Here is a 27,535-nt window from a genome sequence, read left to right as displayed (position 1 = left end):
TGAGCCACTGCGCCCAGCTAAATAAAAATGATTTTTAGTTTTAATACAAACAACAAAATTGGCAAAACCAAACCAAAACAGAACCAAAAAAAAAAAAAAAAGACATTATATGAGCGATCATTTCCAAACACAACAGCATTTATTAATGAATCTAAAAAATAAGTTTTAGTATTTTTATTTGCTTTCCCCCCAGATTTGACTACATGGTTAGTTTTAGAAGCTTGAGTTCCTAAGATCACTCCACAGCTACACTGGCTCCTACAATGTGACTGGGTGAGGTTAAGGTCCCACTCCCATTAGAGAAAGATCTTTGGGGATTCTGAACAATCAGATCCTTAGAAACTTTAAAAACAGAACAAAACAGCTTTCATTAGAATCCTTCTAACATGGAAAAAATACAATCACTGTACCTTAAAACACAAGCCAATCTGGGTACTCTTCAGGTTTTCTAAGTTCTCCACCTGAACTAGGCCACCATCTCTTCTGGCAACCCAGCCTATAGCCACTGCCATCTGCCTAACTAGCAGCCTCCCAAGGTGCACTAAAACTGGAATTAACAAAACCAAAGTTAACAGGTTTTTGACCTTTCTTCCTAGAGTAGGAAAGGTCAGGAGGTTTTGCCTCCAGCTTGCCTTCACACTCACTATTAGTGGAAGGGCTGTGAAATCTACCCGTCGCACACCTGTGTTCAGTGTTTGAGTGTACTTATCCGTCACCACTCAAGGAAACAGAGTAAATTAACAAGTCACTCTGGACCAAGCCCCTCAAAACAGAGGGAAATTTGGTGAACCAAGGTCATTCACTGCCGGTGGCAAGAACCTCAGTTCACTTAAGTCCTTTCCTGAAAAACCACATTAATCTCCTGATTCAAGAGGCACCTCTGGCCAGCACAGAGCAAGAAGGAAAGCATAACTTCAGGGTGGGGAAATGCACACGGAATTTAGAAGTTGCGGTTTAGTCTACGGCAAAAGATGGCAGCATCGCTAATATTCAGAGCTGGAAAGAGCGTTGGCTGGACCACATTCCTGGAGCATCTTTACTAATGCAGCTTGACAGCAGTTGCCCAGATGTCGTTGCTGGGGAGCAGGGCAAGGACCCATCCTTGGGGAACGAAGCTGCCTCTGGGATGATCGGATGGCAGCAGGCACTGATCCCAATCATGCTGATCTGGATGAGCGCCGACGGGGACTGCTCGGCTTGGAGGTAACACAGTCAGAAAGGCTCCAAGAGGTGAGCACGGGGGAGCTCGTCTGGATCCCCAAACAACTTGGACTCCCATTTCACGTTTCTGAAGTAAAATTTTCTTTTTCCTTTCTTTCTTTTTGAATTCTCTTTTCCTCTCTTCCTCTTGTTCTCCTTCCAGCATAACTCGGAGGGCTCTCTCTTCAGCTTCATATAGTTCAGAGCGCTTTTTCATGAGTATTTTTCAGTCGCTCAAGAGTCTCATCTGCTGAGGGGGGAGGAAAGACCCCTTTCCTCGCTGCAGCCTTTCCTCAGTTTCCTCAACTTCCCGAAAGCCCGAAATATCTGCCTGTTTTTCCCTCACTCAGTCAGCAGGCCATCGGCAGCTCCTTTGAGTTCCTGCCCCCGCTTCCTCCAGTCCACCTCCTGCACACACTTGACCCACCAGCGGTCATTGTCCTGCTCGCATTCCACCGCCCCCGCGGCCTCGCGTTCCTGTGCCCTCCCCAGCCTCCTCCGCGCCTTGCCCACAGGGCAGCCTGGGTCAACGGCTGTAGCGGCTCAGCCAGTTCCGCACGCACCGGCGCGGCCTGGGAACCCGCTATCGGCTTCGGCCTCGCACAGGGCCTGGGTCAGGCCGCGCAGCAGCCGCACCACGAGCGGAGCCCCGCGCACCCACGCCAGCACTTCGCCAAGGCCGGGCCGGGCGTGCATGCGCTGCGGCACTGGCCGGCCAGTCCCAAACACCCCTTCTAGCCACTGCCGGTCGCGCAGGCGCTGGGGGGCCGTATCCGCGAGCACATCAGTCTGCAGCGGCGGCGCCTCAGGCCAGCGCAGGCTCCAAGGCGGCACTGGACCGGAAGTCGGCAGCGGACCGGAAATCGGCAGCCGCGGCTGCTGGCAGGCGTAGGTTCCGGGAAGGACTGGCACAGGGGCGGCGGCGGTGGTGGCACCGGATAGAAGACGTCAGTGCCGCCGCCGCCACGAGAGGCTTCTGCGGAGACTTGGAGCTGCAGAGCCAGCGGAGGCTAAAGGAAGGAAGCTGAGGCCCCGGAAAAGGACCGCGCCGCTGAGGGAGGGGAGGCGGGAAAGCCCGGGAGGGCGACGGCTGGCTGATAGCCGACAGGAGCGGGAAGCGGTGCCTGCGGGGGCAGTGAGCCTGGGCGACCCTGGCCGAAGAAGGGTGGCAGCGCCATGTTCACAACGGAGAGGATTTGAGAAGGAAGTCACAGGAACCTGAGTGGTTCCTCAGAAGAATCTCCAAGGAATTTTTTTACATGAACGTTCCATAAAAGACCATTTAGAACAAATGCTGTCCCTACGTCTGTCCATAAGACACAACCATCCATGAGATACCCATGGAGATTTGTCTCCGGAAAACACCCACCACTCACTTCCCTGTAATCACTTCCGACAGGTTATTCCTTAAGCACAGCACTCAGTCAACCACCGTCTGACAAAGAACCTGTCTAATTTGTCTCAAGAAACATTTAAGACTACTATCTGCAGGATCCTCTGCATGAGGATGAGGATAACCTGCTTCATTCACCACTGCTATGTCCATGTAAGTCCCACAGTTAAACAGCTGAAGACCTCAATTAGGGGTTACCTTAAAAGGGCATGTGGCTTTTCTGTAAGTTTCTGTATTTACAACTAAAAAATGAGAAATGCAAAAAAACTGATCATTGTGCAAAAACGTGGTTTATTTAATAATATGAAGACATTTCGTTTTCCTAAGCCAGAGGAAGCAGAGTCTAAATATGCTGGAATCATGCCTCATGAGAAGAAAGGGGCTAACAGTTGGAAAACATGCAGAAATTAGGGCAGCAATATTAACCAACCACCAACTGTGATTGTGAAACAGAACAATATAAGCATGTAAGATGGAGGAGAGGGTGTGAAAAGACACAAAGGTGGTCACCAGGACAAGGATGCTCTGGGTGGCTCTGGACTCGTGGGAGGATCTGGAGGAAACTTTTGTCCCATGAATATGTTGGACCCGCTGCTTGTGCCTGTGTAGAATGAAAATCATGGAGCTACTGGACAAGATTATGAGCACAGAAAGTAAAAATTCAGGGAATATAGATAACGCCGCATACAGTGAGTCTACGATTTTGTCATGACCTATACTCAAACAGTATCCAAAATCTCTTTTCTTTGTGGTGTTTTTGTTGCTGTATGTGACAACCGCATAGGCAGGGAAAATGAAATTTACCGCTAGGTACAGGATCCAGCAGAAGGGAATGGAGTAACCAATGTGCTTTGGGGCTTTTGCTTTAAAATGCTTCCATCTGGAGTTTGCTGGGCTAATCATGATGGTCTGGAAGACACACAAGAGGCAGGTGATGCCAATGGATACTCCCCTGCCCACTCTTTCAACATACAAAATAAATTTGCATCCAAAATCATTAAAGAAATATTTCAACCCAAAAGCTGTCATTGCCTGTGGAAGTCCTTTAGAGAGAAAGACCAAGGAGTTTGCTAAAGTCAAGTGCTTGAGAATCACATTTGTGGGCTTCAGTCTGCATCCAGTGTGGGAAAGAAAGAGATAATGGTAAAGAAGAGAGAAATTGCCCAGGATTCCAACTGTAGTCTGTGATAAGAAAATTACTCCTATTGCCAAATCCTTGGAAGAAGCTCTTGTGTCGTTCAGGACATTTCGCTTTAAATTACGGCAACAATCATTCCTATGAGTAAAATACCTCAATGAGGATTTAACAACAAGAGTAACTGTCGTGTGCTCCTGCGGGATTACCAAAGACATCAAGATGCACATCCAGGTAGAAAGGATTGCCAGGATATCTCATGGAAGTCAGCTCTAAGAAGAAGTCAGTGTTAATCTGGAGGAAGCAATGACAAGTGACAGCAAATAGAATTAAACATAATCCAACATTTTCAGAATAAACTGATATCTCTCAGGAATAAGGATAAAAAAGTCAACCTTAATCACTACTCAAATCATACAAAAGATCAATGTTGAATGAATTGCTGATATAAACTTAATGGTAATTAATAAAATATTTAGAGTAACTAAAATATTTCTGTGTTCTTATAATTTTTTAAATGTGGAAACAGCACAAAACACATTTCACCATATGGGTGAAATGATAAATTAGACCATAATCAATTAAGAGCTGGCACTCATTAAAAGGCACAAACACATACCACAGATACACACAGCGGGTGGGGAAGGGAGAGGTGTAGGTAGCTTAAAGAACAGTAACAGAGTATACCATAAGAATAAAATATGGCCGGGCGCGGTGGCTCACGCCTGTAATCCCAGCACTTTGGGAGGCCGAGGCGGGTGGATCACGAGGTCAAGAGATCGAGACCCTCCTGGTCAACATGGTGAAACCCCGTCTCTACTAAAAATACAAAAAAAAAATTAGCTGGGCATGGTAGCACGTGCCTGTAATCCCAGCTACTCAGGAGGCTGAGGCAGGAGAATTGCCTGAACCCAGGAGGCGGTGGTTGCAGTGAGCCAAGATCACACCATTGCACTCCCACCTGGGTAACGAGTAAAACTCGTCACAAAAAAAAAATGAGCAACACATTCCAATAGAAACTAAACAAAAAACAGGCAATATTCACTAAACAATAAATATGGAGAAAAACTTCAATGCCTTTAGTAAAATTCAATAGCATCATGACCTGGTATCATTGTATACCAAGTGGAAATCTATATTTAAAATATCAGGAGGCCAGGCATGGTGGCTTTTGCCTGTAATCCTAGCACTTTGTGAGGCGAAGGCGGGTGAATCACCTGAGGTCCTGAGGTCAGTATTTGAGACCAGCCTGGCCAACATGGTGAAATCCTGTCTCTACTAAAAATACCAAGAATTAGCTGGGCATGGTGCTGGGCACCTGTAATCCTAGCTACTTGGAAAGCTGAGGCAGAAGAATCGCTAGATTCTGGGAGGCAGAGGTTGCAGTGAGCCAGCGTCATGCACCATTGCACTCTAGCCTGGACAACAAGAGTGAAACTCCATCTCAAATAATAATAATAATAATAAATGTCAGGAAATACCAAGTTTTGTCAAGAATGAGGATAATCCAGGAATCTCCTACACGTGGATGGGTATTAAAACTGACACAAACATTTTGGAAAACTGGTAGTACCTACTTAAGCTGAACAGTATAAACCTATCTCCCAACAATTTCACTTGTATGAATATACCCTGAAGAAATTTCTTTCTTTCTTTCTTTTTTATTTTTTGAGACGGAGTTTTGCTCTTGTTACCCAGGCTGGAGTGCAATGGTGCGATCTCGGCTCACTGCAGCCTCTGCCTCCTGGGTTCAGGCAATTCTCCTGCCTCAGCCTCCTGAGTAGCTGGGATTACAGGCGGGCACCACCATGCCCAGCTAATTTTTTGTATTTTTAGTAGAGACGGGGTTTCACCATATTGACCAGGATGGTCTCGATCTCTTGACCTCGTGATCCACTCGCCTCAGCCTCCCAAAGTGCTGGGATTACAGGCTTGAGCCACTGCGCCTGGCCCAGAAATCTCTATATGTATCACCAAAGACAAATTCCAGAACTTATATCCCAGCAGCAGTCATAACAGCCTTGAACTGAAGCCCACTCACATGCTCATCAATGGTAGAATGACTCAATTAAGTGTTTGACATGCACACAATGCAATCTTATACAGCAATGAGACTGAATGCCAACAGTACATTCACAAAAATCATATGAAATGAAAACGAGGCAAATATAAAAGGAAGTACAAAACAGGCAAAGTGATTTAATCTCTTAAATTTAAAAATAGACATAAACTTCTGTCCCAAGAATTCTACTCCTACAAATACACCCAACAGAACTATGCTCCTGGGGGCACTGACTTAGAGGGGACACAAGGAACTTCAGAAGGGTGGCCATATTCTATTTTTGAATCTAGATGTTGCATACAGAGGCGTATTTTGTTTGTGATATCCCATTGAACTATACACATATAATGTGTATGCTCTTAATTTTTTAAAAAGGGAAAAACAGTTGGAAGAAGTAGCTGGGGAGAATGTTGTTCCTGTGAATATGTGCTACCTGCTGTTTGTGTCTTTATAAATTAAAACTTATGTAGCCACAGGTGCAGATCATGACCCCAACATGAAACAAAAAGAATAAGAACAATGCTGCATGTCCTGAGTTGTAGTTTTGCCATGAAGTTCGGTAGAACAGCATCCTAAACCTTTTTTTTTAAATTTCTGATGTTTATTTTTCACTTTGACAACCATCTATAGGAGAAAAAAATGATCCTTGTCAGCATTACAGGGTCCAGCAAGGAAAACAGAAAATACAGTATATTTGGGAACTTTAACTTCTACCTGTCTGGGGTTCATAGAGATTATCAAGACGGCTGGAGACACTCAAGAGGAAGGAAATTCCTGTGAACACACCCTGCCACCTCTATGAGGACAGCAAACAAATCTACATTGAAAATCTTAAAGGAAATGCTTCAGCCTAAAAGCTGCCATAGTCTTGGGGACACATGAAAAGAAAGTGACCAAAACGTGGCTATAATCATGTGCTTGATAATTAAACATATGAATCTCAGCCTGCATTCAGGGCAGTTAAAGAATTTTTAAGAGATAATGTAAAAGAGAAAATGCCCAGGATTCTAATTATACTTTGAGATATGTGTTCTGTTGCTATTGTCAGATATCTGGAAGTCATTCTGACGGTTCCCATTGCCTGATAGCATCAGAGCTAGAGGATCCTGCATGGAGATATGCAGTGTGGGTGGCACCATTCATATAAACAAAATCCCATCTTTTCACTGAGAAATAGTGGCTTACACTTCTATTTTGCTGAGTCCCTTTTTGGGACTTGAATGTGTATAGTTCAAATGGTACTTGCATTAGATGAATCGCTGCTATAATGCTATACTTATGTTACTTTCTTTGATCTCCCAAACTACGTGAGCTGGATTCTGGCAATATATTCCTTGTCAAGACATGAAGATCACAGAAACAGAGAGGCTAAGTGATCTGTCTGCTTTCTCACACTGAGTACAGGCAGAGCGGAGACATGAACCTGGCTTCGCTGGGCGCAAAGACAGTGCCCTGAGCCCTGTGCCACACTCACAACCTGTGTCAGCTGTGTTTTCAAATAACCTCAACCTATAATTTGTTTTTATGACTTGATATTTCATTTTACATTGTTGGAAGTTTACAGTAGAATTTTGGTTGTAACAAGTTTCCGCTATGGTACTAAGTTTTATTATCTAGCCCAGCATCGAAGAGGAATGACGCTTCAGAGATCCTAATAAAATACAGTGTACTCATACAACTAATGCTACATGAAACTGCTTCGTGTCCAAATAGGATTTAATGAATGCAAGACTGACTCAATATTAGTTTGGCAGTAAAAAGATTCATTTGCTGTTATTGCAAGAAAAAAATATAGTGGCACCTATCAAATAAATTATTGAACAATACTATTTTGTAACTAAATTGTGAAACATGAAACATTAATATGTGAAAAAATAGTGTAGAAGTTATTACTCATTTCAGGCTAAATGCCTGTCTATTTTAAATAGGTATTAAAAACTATTAGGAATGAGGTGAGATTACGAAAGATATAAGAATACAAGAGACTGGAGTCTGGAGAACATAAAATATTGTGCAAGTATGAATTGAAAGAACAGAAAAGTATGTCAAGAGCTTGGGATGGATGTTAAAGGAAATAACACAACATACATTTGGTTTTGACATCCACTGTCTAATGTCTAGTTATAATGTTAGCTTCTCCTTAAACGTTGCATTCCCAACTCCAAGAAGAAATGCAATCTCACCGTAATTACCAGACCACAGATGTTTCCAAAGAAATACAATTACTACATTAAGTAGATCACTAGATTTACATTAAAGTATTTTTTAATTCCAGAAGGAATTTTAGATTATGGTTTCTGCACAGAATTAGCTAAATCCAAGAGTGCTATCCTCATCTTCATTATAAGCATGAAGGCATTATAAACACACCTATAATAATAGTACTAAAAATTTAGTTTACTCTTCATGTAAGATAATATGAACGGCATATTGATTTTATTACTAAATCACGAAGCGCATTTAAAATAGGATATCAGATATCATTGTTGCTTGAATTATTCACTAATGATCATCTTTAGTGAGGGCTTTAAAAATATATATGAAGAGCCATCAGAGATTGGCATATGATCTAGGACCTTTCTCTTTTTATTCCCTCAGCTCATAGCAGATAAATTATTCTTCCTGCTTGTCTAGTCTTGCCACTGGATCTGTTTCTACCTCAGAAGAATGTATTTACCAGGCATGGTCACCTACTCATAATTCCTTTCCTTATAGACTGTAACTGAAATGAAACAGAAAATACTCACTGGACGTCTTCCCTCTGCCAGCATGTGGGCTCAGTGTGAAGGTCATGACAGCCAAGACATGCAAGAGGCAACCAGACTCTGAGATAAAGGGTTGTGATTCTGTGACCTCAGCTCCTCCCAGGACTGCAATTATCACTTTGCCTGTAGTGGCAATGACAGTGCAGGCTTGGGGAGCTGAGAACATTTCTGAAAACCTTTTTCCCACTTGCTAATTACCAAAACCAATTACAAGTTTCTTGTAAGTATCGTGTAAGAGACTGTTGAAATGTTTGGGAGCAGCTCTAACTTTTGTATGATCCCTAAAGGCACACATGGTCTCATCTGGAAGAAGCTTGAAATATTAACCTCCGATCCATGAGGGAGTTACAGAGAGGTTTGTGTGTCTCACCGGATTCCAGTCTTATCTGAGTTCCTCTACCCCAACGTCAGCTTAATTCCTAATTTATTATTTAAACTTAATTCTTAAATTTCAGATTTCTACACTGCAACATTTTTAAGGATTCAGCAGATAACCAGAATCAGACAAGCTTCCTGAGAAGAGTTTCTCTTTTTTTATTATTATTACACTTTAAGCCTGGGGGTACACGTGCAGGTTTGCTACATAGGTATACACATGCCATGGTGGTTGTAGAAATATAGAAATACCATTTGACCTAGCAATCCCATTACTGGGTATATACCCAAAGGATATAATGATTATAAAACATTATATTATAAAGACACATGCACATGTATGTTTATTGCGGCACTGTTCACAATCGCAAAGACTTGGAACCAACCCAAATGCCCATCAATGATAGACTGGATAAAGAAAATGTGGCACATACCCACCACGAAATACTATGTAGCCATAAAAAAGGATGAGTTCACATCCTTTGCAGGGACATGGATAAAGCTGGAAACCATAATTCTCAGCAAACTAACACAGAACAGAAAACCAAACATCACATGTTCTCACTCCCAAGTGGGTGGTGAACAATGAGAAGGATTTCTAATGAGGTAAAAAGTCAAAGCCACATATGATGTCAGTAATTCACATTAGAAATCGCTGGACTCACTGGTTGTTAAATTCCAATTAAGGTAGAAACTATGCTACAGAAATAATTTCAGAAAATGTACTTTACCAATATTGACCTCCAGCAGTGTTAGGAAGTCTAGAGAAAATTATCCCCAGAAGAAAGAGAGATGTTCATAATACTGTCTCACGGAAACAAACGCTAGAACCAAATGGTTTACCTGAGAGAGCCTGTCGTATCTTAACTATCACGTAAGCCGATCCTACTTCAATTCAACAATATTGAATGGTTACCAGAATTTTCTACACTTATTTTTGCTAAAAAATAATGAGGATGTCTCATTGGTTATGTAATTAATAAAGAAATATAAAATTTAATGGTCAAAATAAGTTATCTGGATTTTGCAACAGACAAATTTACAATTTAATTTATGTCCACCATTTGCTCCTTTTGTGCGTGTTTTTAGGCCAACTGAAAAATAAGAGGGCACACAGTTTATGTGGGACCACCACTCTTTTTCCGACACCATCTGCCAGTTTGAAAGTTCCCCAAACCACCCTCAGTTTCAGTAATTCTCTAGAAGAAAACACCTGGAGCTGTTGTGTTCCCTGTTAATGATAAAATACTTAAACTAAGTCAGGTGAAACTCACATTCATTCATTGCACACAGATACTCTTGATTTCCAAATGTAATCATTTTCTGTACTTTTGTGTTTATCCACCTTTTGTGTAGTTTCAGTGTACATCTAATATTGCATCTCTAATTGGACACAAATTAAATATATATTCACACCATACACATAGTCTTGTCTTGGTTCAATGGGTTTACATAAATGTGATACTGGACTTGCTGGCCCATTAAATTTATTTCTTCATTCAGTGATCCATGAAGAAGATATTTTCATTCCATGAAATTCTAGAAATCATTCTTCTCTGAAACACTACCTGTTCATATATTTAAAGAGTTGAATGTACCCCATCACTAACATCATTGAATGTGGATCATTGGTAATGCTGATATGTGTACTTGTGGATAATTCCACAGGTGGATTTACCCGTTTTAGAACTGCATTTCCCCTTTGTAATTAGTAAGTACTTACTGCAGTAATACTATGAGGTGTCCTAAAGAATTTTACTTTTGATCATATTGCTTTAGAAGATACTTATAATTTTTTCGTGTAAATCAATCATCAGATGATGATGGTAGGACAGATGTACTCAAGTTCCGTTATGTATAAGGGTTTTGGTTGACAATCCGCTGTAAGAAACGGGTTTCCCTTTTACCTCTTCACATCTTTATTATCCCAGAGGTTTCAAAGATTCCTTTTCACTTGCAACGAAATATTGCAATATTGCAGGGAAAGCAATATTTCTATAATTTTGTTGTTGTTGTTCAAGTTATTCCAAATGTGTTCATTGGAAAGTTTCCTAGCTGGGCTATAACTGACCAGTTTTTAAATTTCTTTTGTATTACTGAGTTAAAATACACATAATATAAATTCACCATTTTAGACAGTACAATTAAGTATACTTTGTACATTCACAATATTGCGTAACTATCCTAACTAACCCAACTATCTCGTTCTAGAATATTTCTGTCATCCCACAAAGTAACTTAGTACCCATTAAGCAGTCACTGCTAATTTCCTCCCTCCCCACAACCTGGAAATGATTGTGGTTTTTTACTTTTTGAATCAACGATATATTCAAAATTAACCCTATACTCTCTCTTAGCTAGGGTGGAGTAAGCCATTTCTCCAAAAAGTCCTGGTTCCATTTATAAGGATTTGTGTTTAGAAATCAAAGTATTATGCTAGAATTTTTTTTCTTTTAAACTTTTATTTTCGGTTCACAGGTTTGCTATATAGTTAAAATCATGTCATCGGGGGTTGCTGTACAGATTATTTAATAACCCAGGTACTAAGTGTAGTATCCAACAGTCATTTTTTCTAATCCACTTCATCCTCCCACCCTCTACCCTCAAGCCCTGTGTCTGTTATTTCTTGGAGTCCATGTGTTCTCATTATTTAGCTTCTACTTATAAGTAAGAGCATGTGGTATTTGGTTATTTGTTTCTGTGTTAGTTTCGCTCGTGTAATGGCCTCCAGCTCCATCCATGTCTTTCCAAAGGACATAATCCCCTTCTTTTTATGGCTGCATGATATTCCACGGAGTACATATACCACAACATATTAGAATCTCTGAGGCACAGATAAGGCAGTGTTGGGACAAATTATAACACTAAACACTTACATCACTAAGTTAGAAAGATCTTAAATTAACAACCTAACATCACAACTAAAAGAATGAAAGAAGCAAGAGCAAACCAACCTCAAAGTTAGCAGAAGATAAGAAATTAAAAAAAAAACCCACAGGTGAACTGAAGGATAGTGATACACAAAAAACTACTGAAAAGATCAATGAATCCAAGAGTTGCTTTTTTGAAGAAAATTAAAAAGGTACATAGACCTCTATCTAGATTAAAAAGAAAAAAAGAGAGAAACCCAAATAAACACAATTAGAAGTGACAAAGGGGATGTTGCCATAAACCAAACAAAAATACAAATGACCATTACAGTCTACTGTGAACACTTCTGTGCACACAACTAGAAAATCAATCTAGAAGAAACAGATAAATTCCTAGACACATAACCTTCCCAAGACTGAACCAAAAAGAAATTGATTCCCCAAACAGACCAATCATTTCCCTTTATGGAAATAAAGCTAGTATCTCCCTTTTGGGCAAATGGTGAAATTGGTTTGCTAGTAGAGTCCTTTAAAAGATTAAATTTCAATAAGAGCTGCAAAATCGAATCCATAAGAAATAGCCTACCAACCAAAAAAAGACCAGGGCCAGACATTAACAGCTGAATTCTACCAGATGTACAAAGAAGAGCTGGAAATTTCCTATTCAGAAAAGACTGGCAAAAGGGACTCCTCCTTAACTCATTTTATAAGACCAGCATCATCCTGATACAAAAACTTGACAGTTACACAACAAAGAGAGAAAATTTCAAGCCAATATCCTTGTTGAACATTGGTTTAAAATCCTCAGCAAAATACTTGCAGACCAAATCCAGCAGCACATCAAGAAGCTAATGCAGGCCGGGCATGGTGGCTCATGCCTATAATCCCAAGATTTTAGGAGACTGAGGAGGGAGGATCACTTAAGGTCAGGAGTTTGGGACCAGCCTTGCCAACATGATTAAACCCAGTCTCTACTAAAAATTTAAAAAATTAGTTGGGTGTGGTGGGACACCCAGCTGTAATGCCAGCTTCTATGGAGGCTAAGGCATGAGACTCATTTGCACCCACAGGCAGACACTGCTGTGAGCCAAGATCATACCACTGCACTCCAGCCTGGGTGATGGAGTGAGACACTGGCTGAAACAAAAAGAGGAAAAAACTAATCCACCACAATAAAGCAGGCTTAATCCCTGGGATGCTAGATTGGTTCAGCAGATGCAAATCAATAAATGTGATGAGCAGAACTAAAGACAAAAGCCACATGATTATCTCAATACATGCAGAAAAGGCTTTCGATAAAATTCAACACCCTTCATGTTACAACCCCTTAGTAAACTAGGTACTGAAGGAAGATACCTCAAAATAACAAGAGCCATCTATGATAAACCCACAGCCAACATCATACATGCTGAGTGGGCAAAAGATGGAAGCATCCCCCTTAATAACCAGCACAAGATAAGGATGCCCTGTCTCACCACTCCTATTCAACATAGTATTAGAGGTTCTGGCCACAGCAATCAGGTAAAAGAAAGCAAGCAAGCATGTCTAAATTGAAAGAGAGAGAAAGTCAAACTATTGTATATCTAGAAAACCTCATAGTCTCCACCCAAAAGTTCCTGGAGCTGATAAAACAACTCGAGTACATTTTCATAGTGCAAAAGCAACGTATAAACATTACTAGCATTCCTACACTCCAAATACAACCAAACTGAGCGCCAAATCAGAAAGGTAATCCCATTCACAACTGCCACAAATAGAAGAAAATACCTAGAAATACAGCTAACCAAGGAAGTGAAACATCTCTACAATGAGAATTAGAAAACATTGCTCAAAGGAATTAGAGATGACTCAAACAGATACAAAAGCATCCCGCCCTCACGGAGAGGAAAAATCAATACCGTAAAAACGGGCAAATCGCCTGAAGCAATGTACAGATTCAGTGCTGTTTCTATCAAACTACCAATGATATTCTTCACAGAACTAGACAAAACTATTTTAAAGGTCACAAGAAACAAAACAAAAAAGCCCTAATAGCCAAGGTAATTCTAAGCAAAATGATCAAGGCAGGAGGCCTCACGTTACGTGAATTCAAACTACACCACAGTTACAGTTCCCACGGAAGCAACCTTCCAAAGTAACACATCTTGGTACCACAGAAACAGGACAACTGGAAGCTCGGCACTTGCTACTTTTCCTGGACTCTGCTCTATAAACTTCTCCTCTTGGCTGTTGTTAATCTGTATCCTTTCCAGGCAATTAGCTGTAATATAGAGTACAAATGCTCTCAGAAAATTATATGTGTTCTTCTATATAATTAGTGAAAATGGGCCGGGCTCGGTGGCTCAAGCCTGTAATCCCAGCACTTTGGGAGGCCGAGGCGGGTGGATCACGAGGTCAAGAGATCGAGACCATCCTGGTCAACATGTTGAAACCCCGTCTCTACTAAAAATACAAAAAATTAGCTGGGCATGGTGGCGCGTGCCTGTAGTCCCAGCTACTCGGGAGGCTGAGGCAGGAGAATTGCCTGAACCCAGGAGGCGGAGGTTGCAGTGAGCGGAGAACGCTCATTTCACAAGAGTGAAACTCTGTCTCAAAAAAAAAAAAAAAAAAAAAATAGTGAAAATGAGAGTGGATTTGGGGATCTCCAGACTTGCAGACAGTAACAGAAGTAGCAGGGATCCTGTGAAAATTGTGTTCCCTCTAACTCTTCAGGTGGTTTACAAACCCTCACATGGGGAATGAAGGGTGGATTTAAAGTGTGGGTTTGTCTGTTGCAAAATCCAAGGAATTGATTTTGACCATTAAATGTTACATTTCTTTGTTAATTACATAATGAATTGGTTCTTGGGAGAAATATTTCAAATTATTCTGGTAACCATTCAATGCTGTTGAATTGACAAGGTAGTATTGGCTTATGTGTAGTTAAAAAAAGAACAGAATCTGAGGCTACATGCGGTGCTCACACCTGTAATCCTAGCACGTTGGGAGGCTGAGCTGGTGGATCATGAGGTCAGGAGTTTGAGAACAGCCTGGCCAACACAGTGAAACCCAATCTCTACTAAAAATTACCCAGGTGGGGTGGTAGCAGGCACCTGTAATCCCAGCTACTCAGGAGGCCGAGGCAGGAGAATCGCTTGAATCCAGAAAGCGGAGGATGCAGTGAGCTGAGATTGTGCCCTGCACTTCAACCTGGGTGACAGTGTGAGACTTTGTCTCAACAACAACAAAAGAAGAGGAATCTGCTAGTTAACCTTGTGATAATGGTCCTTGCATTTGTAAAAGAAGTTATAAACATCTCTTTCTTCTAGGCTTAGTATTCTGTTTAAACTTCCTATCACACCTGGGGCCAGTATTGGTAAAGTATATTTTCCTAGAATATTTCCATATCATCATCCAATTAATTTTCATGTAATTGTACAAATGAGCCCAAAGATTCCTAATGTGAATTATTAACACCATAGTCTCACTTCACCTCACTAGACATCCTTCTCAGGAACTATGATTCTGTTGATCTTAGAATACTTTAGAATGGTACAGCTTAGGGGCCTGAAAATTAAGAATTATTTTGAACACCAAAAGCATTGGCAACAAACACCGAAAGCATTGGGAACAAAAGCTGAAATAGACAAATGGGATCTGATTAAACTCCAGAGTTTCTGCATAGCAAAAGAAACAATCATTAGAGTGAACCGGCAACCAATAGAATGGGAAAAAAGTTTTGTAAGTTTTGTAATCTACTCATCTGACAAAGGGCTAATATGCAGAATCTACAAAGAACTAAAACAGATTTACAAGAAAAAAACAAACAAACCCATTCAAAAGTGGGCAAAGGATATGAACAGACTCTTTTCAAAAGAAGACAAACGTGAGGCCAACAAACATATGAAAAAATGTTCATCATCACTGGTCATTAGAGAAATGCAAATCAAAACCACATTGAGATACCATCTCACGCCAGTTAGAATGGCGATCATGAAAAAATCTGGAGACAACAGATGCTGGAAAGGATGTGGAGAAAAAGGAACATTTTTACACTGCTGGTGGGAGTGTAAATTAGTTCAACCATTGTGGAAGACAGTGTGGCGATTCCTCAAGGACCTAGAAATAGAAATTCGGTTTGACCCAGCAATCCCATTACTGGGTATATAGCCAAAGGATTATATATCGTTCTATTATAAAGATACATGCACACGTACGTTCACTGCAGCACTGTTTACAATAGCAAAGACCTGGAACCAACCCAAATGCCCATCAATGATAGAATAGACAGGGAAAATGTGGCACATATACACCATGGAATACTATGCAGCCATAAAAAAGCTTTGTAGGGACACGGATGAACCTGAAAACCATCATTCTCAGCAAACTGACACAAGAACAGAAAATCAAATGCCGCATGTTCTCACTTATAGGCGGGTGTTGAACAATAAGAACACATGGACACAGGGAGGGGAGCATCACACACTGGGGTCTGTTGGGGGGAATAGGGGAGGGGCAGCAGGGGGTGGGGAGTTGGGGAGAGATAGCATGGGGAGAAATGCCAGATATAGGTGAAGGGGAGGAAGGCAGCAAATCACACTGCCACGTGTGTACCTATGCAACTATCTTGCATGTTCTTCACATGTACCCCAAAACCTAAAATGCAAAAATAAAATAAAATAAAAAAAGAAAGAAAGAAACTCGAAGAAGAAAAGAAAAGAATTATTTTGATTTTGGGGGAGATGAACTAGGGAGGCCCAAAATTCACTGGGACACACAGGCCTCTCTGAAAGGCCTCATGGATCAGAGGTCAATATTTTCTGCTCCTTCCATATGAGACTCTGTGTGTGTGCCTTTAGGGATCATGAAAAATAAGAGCCTCTCCCAAACACTTAGTGGCCTCTTTGAAGATACTCGCAAGAAACTTTTAATTGATATTGGTAATTAGCAACTGGGAAAAGGGATTTCAGAGATGTTCTCAGGTCCCCAAGCCTTCACTGTCATGGCCACTCTAGGTGAAATGATAATTGCAGTTCTGAGGGGAGGTGAGGTCACAGAATCACTAACCTTCATCTGACGCTCTGGCTGCCTCTCTCCCTCATGTACTGGCTGGCATGACTGAGCTCATCACCCTGGAGTCCAGTGAGTATTTTCCACCTTAGTCTGAGAAGCAAAGCCTGTAAGGAAAAGAAGCCTTTTTGTGTCTGGAAAGGGATTCTTCTGGGGTAGAAACACATTCAGTGGCACAGCTAATCAAGCAGAGAAATAATTCCTCATCTATGCACTGAGTCAGTACTATACCTTTGCCAATCCCTGTTGGCTCCTTTTAATAAAACCCTCACTGAGGATGATTCTTGGTCAGTATTTCAAGTGAACATAAAATCTGACATCTGATTTGTAACACGCTGAAGGGCTGCAGTAATAAAATAGTTCCACTGTTCACATTCTCACCACAAATCACTCAATTTCCAGTATTGTTATTGTAGGTATGTTTATCAACTCATACGCTTATAATAAAGATTAAAATACAACTAGAAGAATTACTGAATTTTATGCAGAAATCATAATCTAAATTTGTTCTGGTATTAAAGATTTTTTTTTTTTTTTTTTTTTTTTGAGACGGAGTCTTGCTCTGTCGCCAGGCTGGAGTTCAGTAGTGCATTCTCAGCTCACTGCAGCCTCCGCCTCCTGGGTTCAAGTGATTCTTCCGCCTCAGCCTCCCCAGTAGCTGGGAACAGAGGCGTGGGCCACCATGCCAGGCTAATTTTGGTATTTTTAGTAGAGAAAGGGTTTCACCATGTTGGCCAGGATGGTCTCGATCTCTTGACCTCGTGATCTGCCCACCTCGGCCTCCCAAAGTGCTGGGATTACAGGCATGAGCCACCGCGCCCGGCCAAAAATGTGTATTTTTATGTAGATCTAGGTTTGTGATCCAATTAATAGAGATAGTACTTGTGTCTTTACTGAAAAACCTGTGGTCTGATGATTATGGTGACACTGCCTTCACTCTTGAAGTAGGAACACATTTCACAGAAAGTAACATCCTTATTGTTAAGGCTTTTGGACAGCAGTTCTCAGGGTCAAACATATCTTTGCTATTTCCTGAGGGTTAGTAATATTCTAACATCAGTACCAATATCATAATGCATGCTTCTGTTGCTTGAATTTATGTATTGTACAAGATTCCATATTCCCGAGATTCTATTTACATTAATTTCTTGTATGTTAATATCTTCCCAAATCTCACATCATTACTAATCCTTGTATATGACCTAGGTATTAGAGATATATAAGCATTTAGCCTGAAATTAGTAATAACATTCAAATCTGGGAAGCCTCTTAATAAAATTAAAAATTAGCACATTTTTCTCAGAATACTGGATTTTGATTAAAATGTAGCCCAAATTGCATGTCCCCATACAGGATCCTCTGGCTCTGACAATCAGTCAGTGGGAACTGGCAGAAAGACCTCCAGATATTTGGCAATAGGAAAGATCCACGTATCTCAGACGACAGGTAGAATCCTGGGTGTCTTCTTGCTTCTTTACCACTATCTTTTCCCTCACTGCACTGAATGCAGGTTGAGGCACATAAATTTGACTCTCACGCACCCATTTATAGTCACTTCATGGTCATTCTCTTTAAAAGTGTTCCCATGACCATGGAAGCTTTTAGGCTGAAGCATTTCCTTAATCTTTTGCATAAATGTTTCTATCCTGAGATGGCAGGTGATGTCCACTGTCATCACTTTCCTTGAGTGTCTCTAGCCATCTCAGTAAGTCCCAAGAACCCCAGGAGGGTGGAATCTAGAATGGAAACCCTCATGTACACTGAGTTTTTCTGTTTCCTCTGCTGGATTCTGCAGTGCTGGTACATATCATTTGTCTCATATCTATAAGGCTGTCAAAAGCAGAAAGAAAACATCACAAAGGGGCCGGGCGCGGTGGCTCACGCCTGTAATCCCAGCACTTTGGGAGGCCGAGGAGGGTGGATCACGAGGTCAAGAGATCGAGACCATCCTGGTCAACATGGTGAAACCCCGTCTCTACTAAAAATACACAAAAAAAAAATTAGCTGGGCATGGTGGCGCGTGCCTGTAATCCCAGCTACTCGGGAGGCTGAGGCAGGAGAATTGCCTGAACCCAGGAGGCGGAGGTTGCGGTGAGCCGAGATCACGCCATTGCACTCCAGCCTGGGTAACAAGAGCGAAACTCTGTCTCAAAAAAAAAAAAAAAGGAAACATCACAAAGAAAAAAATTGGGATACTGTTCTGCTGAACTTCATGACATAATCGTAACTCATGCTATGCACTGTTGTTCTTTTCACCTGGTATTTCTTGTTTGGACTCATGATTTGGGCCTGCGACTACATAAACTTTTGCTTGTCCTGACACAAGCAAAAAGTCAAACACATTCACAGGAATAACCTTTTCCCCAGGTACTTTTTCCAACTTTTCAAGTGTGATTATGTGTATTCTGTTATATTAAAGAAACATACACAAGTTATCAGTGCACAGCTCAGTGGAATTTCATAAACAAAACACACAGCTATAAACAATACTTAGACCATTTAAAAAAAACAGACTACTGCCAGCCCTCTACATGCCCCTTGTGTGTTCCGACCCTCAAGAACACAGCTCTGTTGGGTATGTTTGAGGAGAGGTTTACATCTATTCTTTTTTTTTTTTTTTTTTTGAGACGGAGTTTCACTCTTGTTACCCAGGCTGGAGTGCAATGGCACGATCTCGGCTCACCGCAACCTCCGCCTCCTGGGTTCAGGCAATTCTCCTGCCTCAGCCTCCTGAGTAGCTGGAATTACAGGCACGGGCCACCATGCCCAGCTAATTGTTTGCATTTTTAGTAGAGACGGGGTTTCACCATGTTGACCAGGATGGTCTCGATCTCTTGACCTCGTGATCCACCCACCTCAGCCTCCCAAAGTGCTGGGATTACAGGCCTGAGCCACCGCACCCGGCCCACATCTATTCTAATATTTGAGACATTAGATGAGGTTTGCCTGTTTTGAACGTTACATAAATGAAAGCATACAGCAAGAACTATTTTATATTTGCCTTTTTTATTCCGTATTATTTTTGTGAATATATTCTTGGCATTCCTTAGCATTGCTGTATAGGATTCCATTGTGTGAATATCCCACAATTAATGAAGTCATTCTAATGTTAATGGACACGTGGGTGGTTTTCAGTTTGGGGCTATTAAGACTAGTGCTGCTATATAAATTATGAAATTTGTCTTTTGGTGATACACATAGAAATTTTGTTGGGATAGATTGATAAGAGTGGAATTGTTGGTACATAGGCTCATATATGTCCAGCTTAAGTAAATAGCCCCAGTTTTCCTGAATGTGCCGGTTTTAATACTGATCAGCAGCACATGTGATTCCTGGTTTATCCACATCCTTGAGAAAACAGTATTTACTGCCACTTTTATTTTAGATTTCTGGTTGGTGTACAATAATACCAGGTAATGATGTTATTTGAATTTTCATGATTACTAAGAACATTAAACATTATTCCCATATTTTTGATTCATTGAATAAGATCTACTTTTTCAAGTTTCTGTTGAGATATTTTATTATGTGATCTTTAAATGTCCTTTGCGCTAGTTATCCATCTCTCCCTCTCTCTATCCTTCTGTGTGTGTCTGTGTGTCTGCGTGTATGTGTGTGTCTTTTGATAAGAGCCAGCTCTTAAATATTATCTAATTTTTCATTTCACCTATATGGTTAATATGTTTTGTGCTGTTTAAGGAACAGTATCTTTTTATGAAGCCGCAGCAATATTCTTGTTATGCTAAAAAAATTGCATTACTTCTTTCTAAAATTTAGGTCAGTGATGCTTTAGAACTGATTCGTTGTGTGGTTTGGGTAGTAATTGAGGTTGTCTCTTTTTACCCATATGACTAGAAAAATCAGCTTATTCTGAAAATGCTGAATATCTTTTTGTTTCCATTTGTTGTCACTTCTCAATGACTCACCCAGGTTAATGCCACCTCCTCCTTAGTGTTGACTCCCAGGAGATATCCTGGCAATTCCCTCCATCTCTATTTGTGCTCTTGATGCCTTTTGCAATCCCACAGGTGCACACAATGAAAGCTACTCTTGATGTCAAAAAGAAAACTTTAAGGATGCTATTTGCTCATAGGAATGATTGTTGCCATAATTTAAAGCCAAATTTGCTGAATGACAGAATATCCTCCAGGCATGTGGAAATTGGAATGATCTTCTTAGCCCAGTCTACAGTTGGAATCCTGGGAAATTCCTCTCTTCTTTACCATTATCTCTTCCTTTCCCACACTGGATGCAGACTGAGGTTGACAGATGTGATTCTCAAGCACCTGACTATGGCAAACTCCCTGTTCATTCTCTCTAAAGGACTTCCCCAGGCAATGACAGCTTTTGGACTGAAACATTTCTTCAGTGATTTTGGATGCGAATTAATTCTGTATGTTGAGAGAGTGGGCAGGGGAGTGTCCATTGGAACCAGCTGCCTCCTGATGTCTTCCAGGCCATCATGATCAGCCCCATTAACTCCAGGTGGAAATATCTCAAAGTAAAAGTCACAAAGCACATTAGCCATTCCATTCCCTTCTGCTGGATCCTGTACCTGGTGATAAATTTCATTTTTCCTGTGTATGTGGTTGTCACATACAGCAACAAAAACATCACAAAGAAAAGAGATTTTGAATACTGTTCTACTCAAGGTCATGCCACAGCCACAGATTCACTGGAAGTAGCATTATCTGTATTCCCTGAAGTTTTATTTTCTGTGCTCACAATCTTGTCCAGTGGCTCCATTATTTGCAGCCTGTACAGGCACAAGAAGCGGGTCCAGCACATTCACAGGACTCATGTTTCCTCCAGATTCTCCCCTGAGTCCAGAGCCACCCAGAGCATCCCTATCCTGGTGACCACCTTTGTGTCTTTTCACTCACTCTCCTCCATTATTTATGCTTGTATTGCTCTAGTTGATAATCCCAGTTGGTGGTTGGTGAATTCTGCTGCCCTCATTTCTGTACATTTTCTAACTGTCAGTCACTTTGTTCTCATAAGCCATGATTCCACTACCTCCACACTCTGCTTTGTTTGGTAAGGAATAAAAAATCCCTAGTTCCAGCTCCTCGGAGTGTGAGGCAGGAGGATTCCTTAGCCCAGCAGTTCAGGGCTGTATGGCAAATAATCATACCAGTGAATAACCATCGCACTTTAGCCTGTGCAATATAGCAAGACCTTGTCTCTAAAAAAAAAGAAGAAAAGGAAATACAAAATCCCTTAATGTTATCATAAGTTTTTCTGTTTAGTTACTTATTACCATCAAAATTCAGCTACCATTTAACCCAGCAATCTCATTACTGGGTATATACCCAAAGGAATATAAATTGGTCTACCAAAAAGACACATGCACATGTATGTTCATTACACCGCTTTTCACAATAGCAAAGACATGAAATCAACTTGGGTGTCCATCAGTGGTGGACTGGATAAAGGAAATGTGGTACATACACACTGTGGAATACTATGCAGCCATTAAAAGAATGAAATCCTTTGCAGCAACATGGATGCAGTCAGAGGTCACTTTCTTAATGAGTTAATCTAGGAACAGAAAACCAAATGCCACGTTCTAACTTATAAATGAAAGCAAAACAATGAGTACACAGGGACACAAAGAGTGGACCAAAACACATAGGGGCCTACTTCAGGGTGAACGGTGGGAGAAGGGTGAGGGTCAGGGGCCTACTTCAGGGTGAACGGTGGGAGAAGGGTGAGGGTCAGAGAACTCCTATTGAGTTCTATGCTTACAATCCAGGTGATAAAATCATTTGTACACCATACTGCAGTGACATGCAATTCACTGATGTAGCGAATATGCACATGTGTCCCTGAAACTAAAAGTTGAGAAAGGTGGAAAAACAAAAATAAATAGAAAGAAATCTTATACTCATTTCCAGTTACTGTCCATTTCTCCCCAACCCACTCCATCCCTGGCCTCCTCAGCCGTAGGCCACCACTAATCCACTTTGTTTCTATAGAATTACCCATTCTGGACTTTTCACATAGAGGAAAACAAGTGACATATGGAAAAGGAGCATGTCCTAACACTGATCCCAAAGCAGCATATCAGAGACGGGGGCACTAAAAAGACACTTTCAGGTCATCCACTGGTGGAGTCACCTTCTGCGGAGCTTTAACAAGGGAAAAGGAGTCAGGCTGGTGGAAGCAGGGGAAAGGAAAAAGGAAAGGCAGATAAGCTACAAGTCTGCCTTTCTTCATGGTCCAAGACATGTATCCCCTGCACAACTCACAGAGCTCACCGAAGACACCTCAGCTGATAGAAAAATGCAAATTAGCTTACTGCAATCTTGGCATTATCAATACAGCATGTACCACTCTGCAGCCCAAGAACTATCCCATAAAATTCCCAGCAAGCCTTTTGTCTCCTGGCAGTCAGCCCCACTCTTGCTGATGCGCCTGCTGGTTTCTTGCAACACATTTCCCTACTTTAATAAATCTGCCTTTTGTTACCTACAACTGTCTTGGTAAATTCTTTTTACTACTTGTGCGATAGCCAGATAGTCACTACCCATTATACCATGAGGTTTTACTTCCATTCTTTCTGATCACAAATCTAAGACAATTCCCAAAGGCTTTTCTAAATTCTTACACCCATGGAACTCTATACCAACTGTACTTTGACCTCTAGATACATATGTTATCCCTCTATCTCCAACCCTTCGATCATTTTAATCTGGGAACCAGGAATATGACATATGCATCCTTCTAGCATTAGCCCAAGAGAAACAGGTATAAAACTTGAAAGCAGGACTATTCATGGGAAGGAGGATGTGGATGCAACATCTTGGCCATATCCACATTTCAGAACTTTCTGTTTAGGAACCTTCATAGACTTCCACCTAGAAATGGGGAGAATTTCCTGCTGATTTCCTGATATTATGCACATTCATGTCAACTGTCCACAGATTTAATCACTCCTGTTGTCCCAGTAGGATCGACTGCTTTTCCTAAATGCAGGGTTAAATAAGCCGTAAAAGCAATTTCCACCAACTCTGAAAGTCAGCATGGAAGGAGCTTACTCACTAACCATGATTACCAAATTAGAGCTCAACAGTAATGGAATTTCAACAACTTAAAATAGAAACAAAACTACATATCTAGAAAAAAACACTTAACACACTTTCAATGAAAAAGCCAATATAAATGAAAACTTTGAATTATTTAGTATTAAATAGCAAAGAAAGCATTATATATGAAAACCTATGCTATCCTGGGTATAAGAAAGTAATTTAACTTTTAAATATTTATTACAGAGAGGTATGAAGCATCTGGATAAACAGAAAACCATAATGTTACTGAAAAGTACGAGCATATATATCAATCAAGTCTATTCAAATTAATGCATATATTTAATGTGATTACTCATCTTGCCACTGGTTCATAACCACCTGATGTGACACTATTACAACAATTAAGAAAATGTATAATCAACTTATATAGAAATGTTTTAAATTACAAATTAAGAAATAAAATCAAAGTATGTTTATACAGATTATACCAAATGTGAAGATAGCATAAAAAGACTTTTAAAAACAAACACGGGGGGCTGGGCGCGGTGGGTCACGCCTGTGACCCCAGCACTTTGGGAGGCCGAGGCGGGTGGATCACAAGGTCAAGAGATCGAGACCATCCTGGTCAACACGGTGAAACCCCGTCTCTACTAAAAATACAAAAAATTAGGTGGGCATGGTGGTGCGTGCCTGTAATCCCAGCTACTCAGGAGGCTGAGGCAGGAGAATTGCCTGAACCCAGGAGGCGGAGGTTGCGGTAAGCAGAGATCGCGCCATTGCACTCCAGCCTGGGTAACAAGAGCGAAACTCCGTCTCAAAAAAAAAAAAAAAAAAAAACAAACACGGGGCCGGGCACGGTGGATCACGCCTGTAATCCCAGCACTTTGAGAGGCCGAGGCGGGTGGATCACTTGAAGTCAGGAGTTGGAGACCAGCCTGACCAACATGGTGAAATCCCGCCTCTACTAAAAAGTACAAAAATTAGCCAGGCATGGTGGCTCACGCCTGTAATCCCAGTCACTCAGGAGGCTGAGGCAGGAGCACTGCTTGAATGTGGGAAGCAGAGGTTGCAGTCATCCGGTATTATGACACGGCACTCCAGTATGAGTGACAGCGAGATTCCGAAAAAAATAAAAGAAGAACGGAATGGTTTTTCCTAAGGTTAAGAGTTTAGAGTAATGGAAATGATTTTATTTGTGTCAAAATGAACCTGACTGAAAGGAAAAATCCAAGAAAACTGCAGAAACATGGAGACAAGAAAAACAAAAGGCACATGTTTTATAGTAACACAACACTAGAGCGTAGCTTTATATTCCGAGGCCTAAAAAGAAAAAAAAAAAAATCTAACCACTGTTAGGAAAATAGTGACAGGCATGGTTACACGAGAAAAGAGAGTTTTGTTGTTTGAGACAGGGTCTCGCACTGTCCCTCAGGCTGGAATGCAGTGGCGGGAGCTCCTCTCACTGTAACCTCAAGCGATCCTCCTACCTCAGTCTCCCCAGTAGCTGGGATACGCACAGAGCTCCACCAACTGTTCTTCGACCTCTGGATACATATATTACCCCTTTATCTCCCACCCTTGTATCATTTTACTCTGAGAACCAGGAATATCAGATCTGCATGTCACCAGGCCTGCTATTTTTTTAAATGTTCTGTAGAAACCGGGGTCCACTGACGCCTCTCCTGTCTCAGTCTCACATGAAGTCTCAAACCTGGACGAAAAACCGCCGTCACTGGCACCCTTGCCACCCAGCTTTCAACCACGGAGCCTCAAAGGTAGGATCTCTCCCGCAGACACCAAACCCCGGCAGTCGGACCCGCGAACTTTCATCCCTTCAGACCCTTGAACCACTGACCACTAAAGGGCCCATCACGAAATCACCAGGATTGCCCAGCGGCCGAATCACAAAAAACCCCCAAGACAGGGTCTTCCACCCAGGCCCCTCACCTGGGGTCAGGTACGCCAAATCCTAAGCTTCTCGGGACTCTGCTGGCAGCTGCCAGGGGCTGAACCCCCTTCCTAAGCCACGTGCCACCCCGCGGCTCCCGCACTGCTGCCGCCCGGGAGTTGCTAGGGACGCCGTCTGCCCGCACGCGCAGACCAGGTAGTTATAGGCTCTGTGTCGTAACGTGGCCACGCCCACGAAGCGGCCTTTACGGAGCCGCCCTTTAGGGGGCTGTGGCGCAGCGCGGAGAGAGGAAATTGTAATCCCTTTACGGCACCACGTTGCCTGAATGTCCGTCATCAGTCAAGATCGCTGTGCTGAGTAAATTTTCAGGGTCCAGAGCCTATCCGAGGCCAATATGGAGCGGCTCGCGTTTTCAGGCTTTTGGGAAAAATGGGAAGATGGGGATGCCCGGGAGCCGTTAGAGCACCATGGGTGCGGCCATCTTAAGGAAGGCCGCTGTCCGTATGGCTGAGAAGACCCCCCAGCTCGCTTCTGGTTGGAGGCGCCTTTGGATGACACAGAGGTTTGTGGGACTGAGAGGTTACTGGGAGGCAGCAGTCACCAGGTAGACAGAAACACTGAACAGTTCGAGCCCCGGGGATATTCGGAAATGAGGCGGGGATGGGAATGAGAATGAGTGAAGCCGGTCCGGATGAGGTTGGTCACAGAACTGCTAAAAGAGCGGAGCCAAAGGTGAGGACCCGACTCTGTGAACCAAATGCCTTCCAGTGTCCTGGAAATGTAACTACCTCCAGCAAGGAGGGGAAAGAGGTGAGCCTCAAATATACGCACGTTTCCCTAAAAAACAAAGGGCATTTGTGAGCGATTTAATAATGAGATGTTACTTTGTTTGGCGTCGTCCCCAATTTTAAAAATAAACAGCACACGCAAAAAAATGTTAGCTATTTAGACAGGCAAGGAAGGTGGGTAGTGAAGGAAATACTTTTTGCATCCTTTTTTGGAGGACAACTTGGAATTATATGTACAATTTAAATTTTTTATTCGTTTTTGATCCAGCAATCCCAATTCTAAGATTTCAATTAAAACTTTTTATATTGGTCGGGCGTGGTGGCTCAAGCCTGTAATCCCAGCACTTTGGGAGGCCGAGGCGGGCAGATCACGAGGTCAAGAGATCGAGACCATCCTGGCCAACGTGGTGAAACCCCGTCTCTACTAAAAATACGAAAATTAGCTGGGCATGGTGGCAATCGCCCATAATCCCAGCTACTCCGGAGGCTGAGGCAGGATAATCAATCAATTGAACCCAGGAGCAGGGGCAGAGGTTACAGTGAGCCAAGATCTTACCACAGCACTCCAGCCTGGGTGACACAGTGAGACTCCGTCATAAAAAAAAAAAAAAAAAAAATTGTATATCTATGACATTGGAGACTCAGAAGCAGGAGATTAGGAAGGGGATGAGGGATTACAGACTACATATTGGGTACCATATACACTACTCGGTGGCCAGTGCACTAAAATCTCAGAATTCACCACTGTATAATTCATCTGTGTAACTGAAAACTACTCATACCCCAAAACCTGTTGAAATAAAATATATATATATAGTAAAAATAACAGTCCTTTAAAAAAAACGCTATTTCACATACATCCAAATGGCCTGCTCCCTACTCCAACTGAACCTCAGAGTATGCAACTGCAAAACTCAGGTCCCGCTCTCCTCCAGATTTACTTCTTCCTTACTCTGTC

General features: G+C 41.8%; 1 protein-coding gene and 1 pseudogene across 2 annotated transcripts; both read right to left on the bottom strand.

The window, feature by feature from the left end:
* Window positions 1-120: 120 nt before the first annotated feature.
* LOC103790043 (programmed cell death protein 7 pseudogene) lies at window positions 121-2,378 on the bottom strand (annotated as a pseudogene).
* LOC118150072 (vomeronasal type-1 receptor 4) lies at window positions 121-25,965 on the bottom strand. Of its 2 annotated transcripts, none has more exons than XM_078361267.1 (3): window positions 25,828-25,965; window positions 16,847-16,956; window positions 121-8,615 (listed from the first exon to the last, which is right to left on the bottom strand). In XM_078361267.1, the coding sequence occupies exon 3, from the start codon at window positions 3,956-3,958 to the stop codon at window positions 2,885-2,887; it is 1,074 nt and encodes a 357-aa protein (XP_078217393.1). In that variant the 5' UTR covers window positions 3,959-8,615; window positions 16,847-16,956; window positions 25,828-25,965; the 3' UTR covers window positions 121-2,884. The 2 variants fall into 2 exon arrangements, with proteins under 2 accessions (XP_078217393.1, XP_078217394.1); XM_078361268.1 differs by having other exon boundaries at window positions 121-4,022.
* Window positions 25,966-27,535: the final 1,570 nt, after the last annotated feature.

This window comes from Callithrix jacchus, chromosome 22 (genome assembly GCF_049354715.1).
Source record: "Callithrix jacchus isolate 240 chromosome 22, calJac240_pri, whole genome shotgun sequence".
NCBI classification, from domain to species: Eukaryota; Metazoa; Chordata; class Mammalia; order Primates; family Cebidae; genus Callithrix; species Callithrix jacchus.
This window is presented reverse-complemented; position numbering and strand designations above follow the sequence as displayed.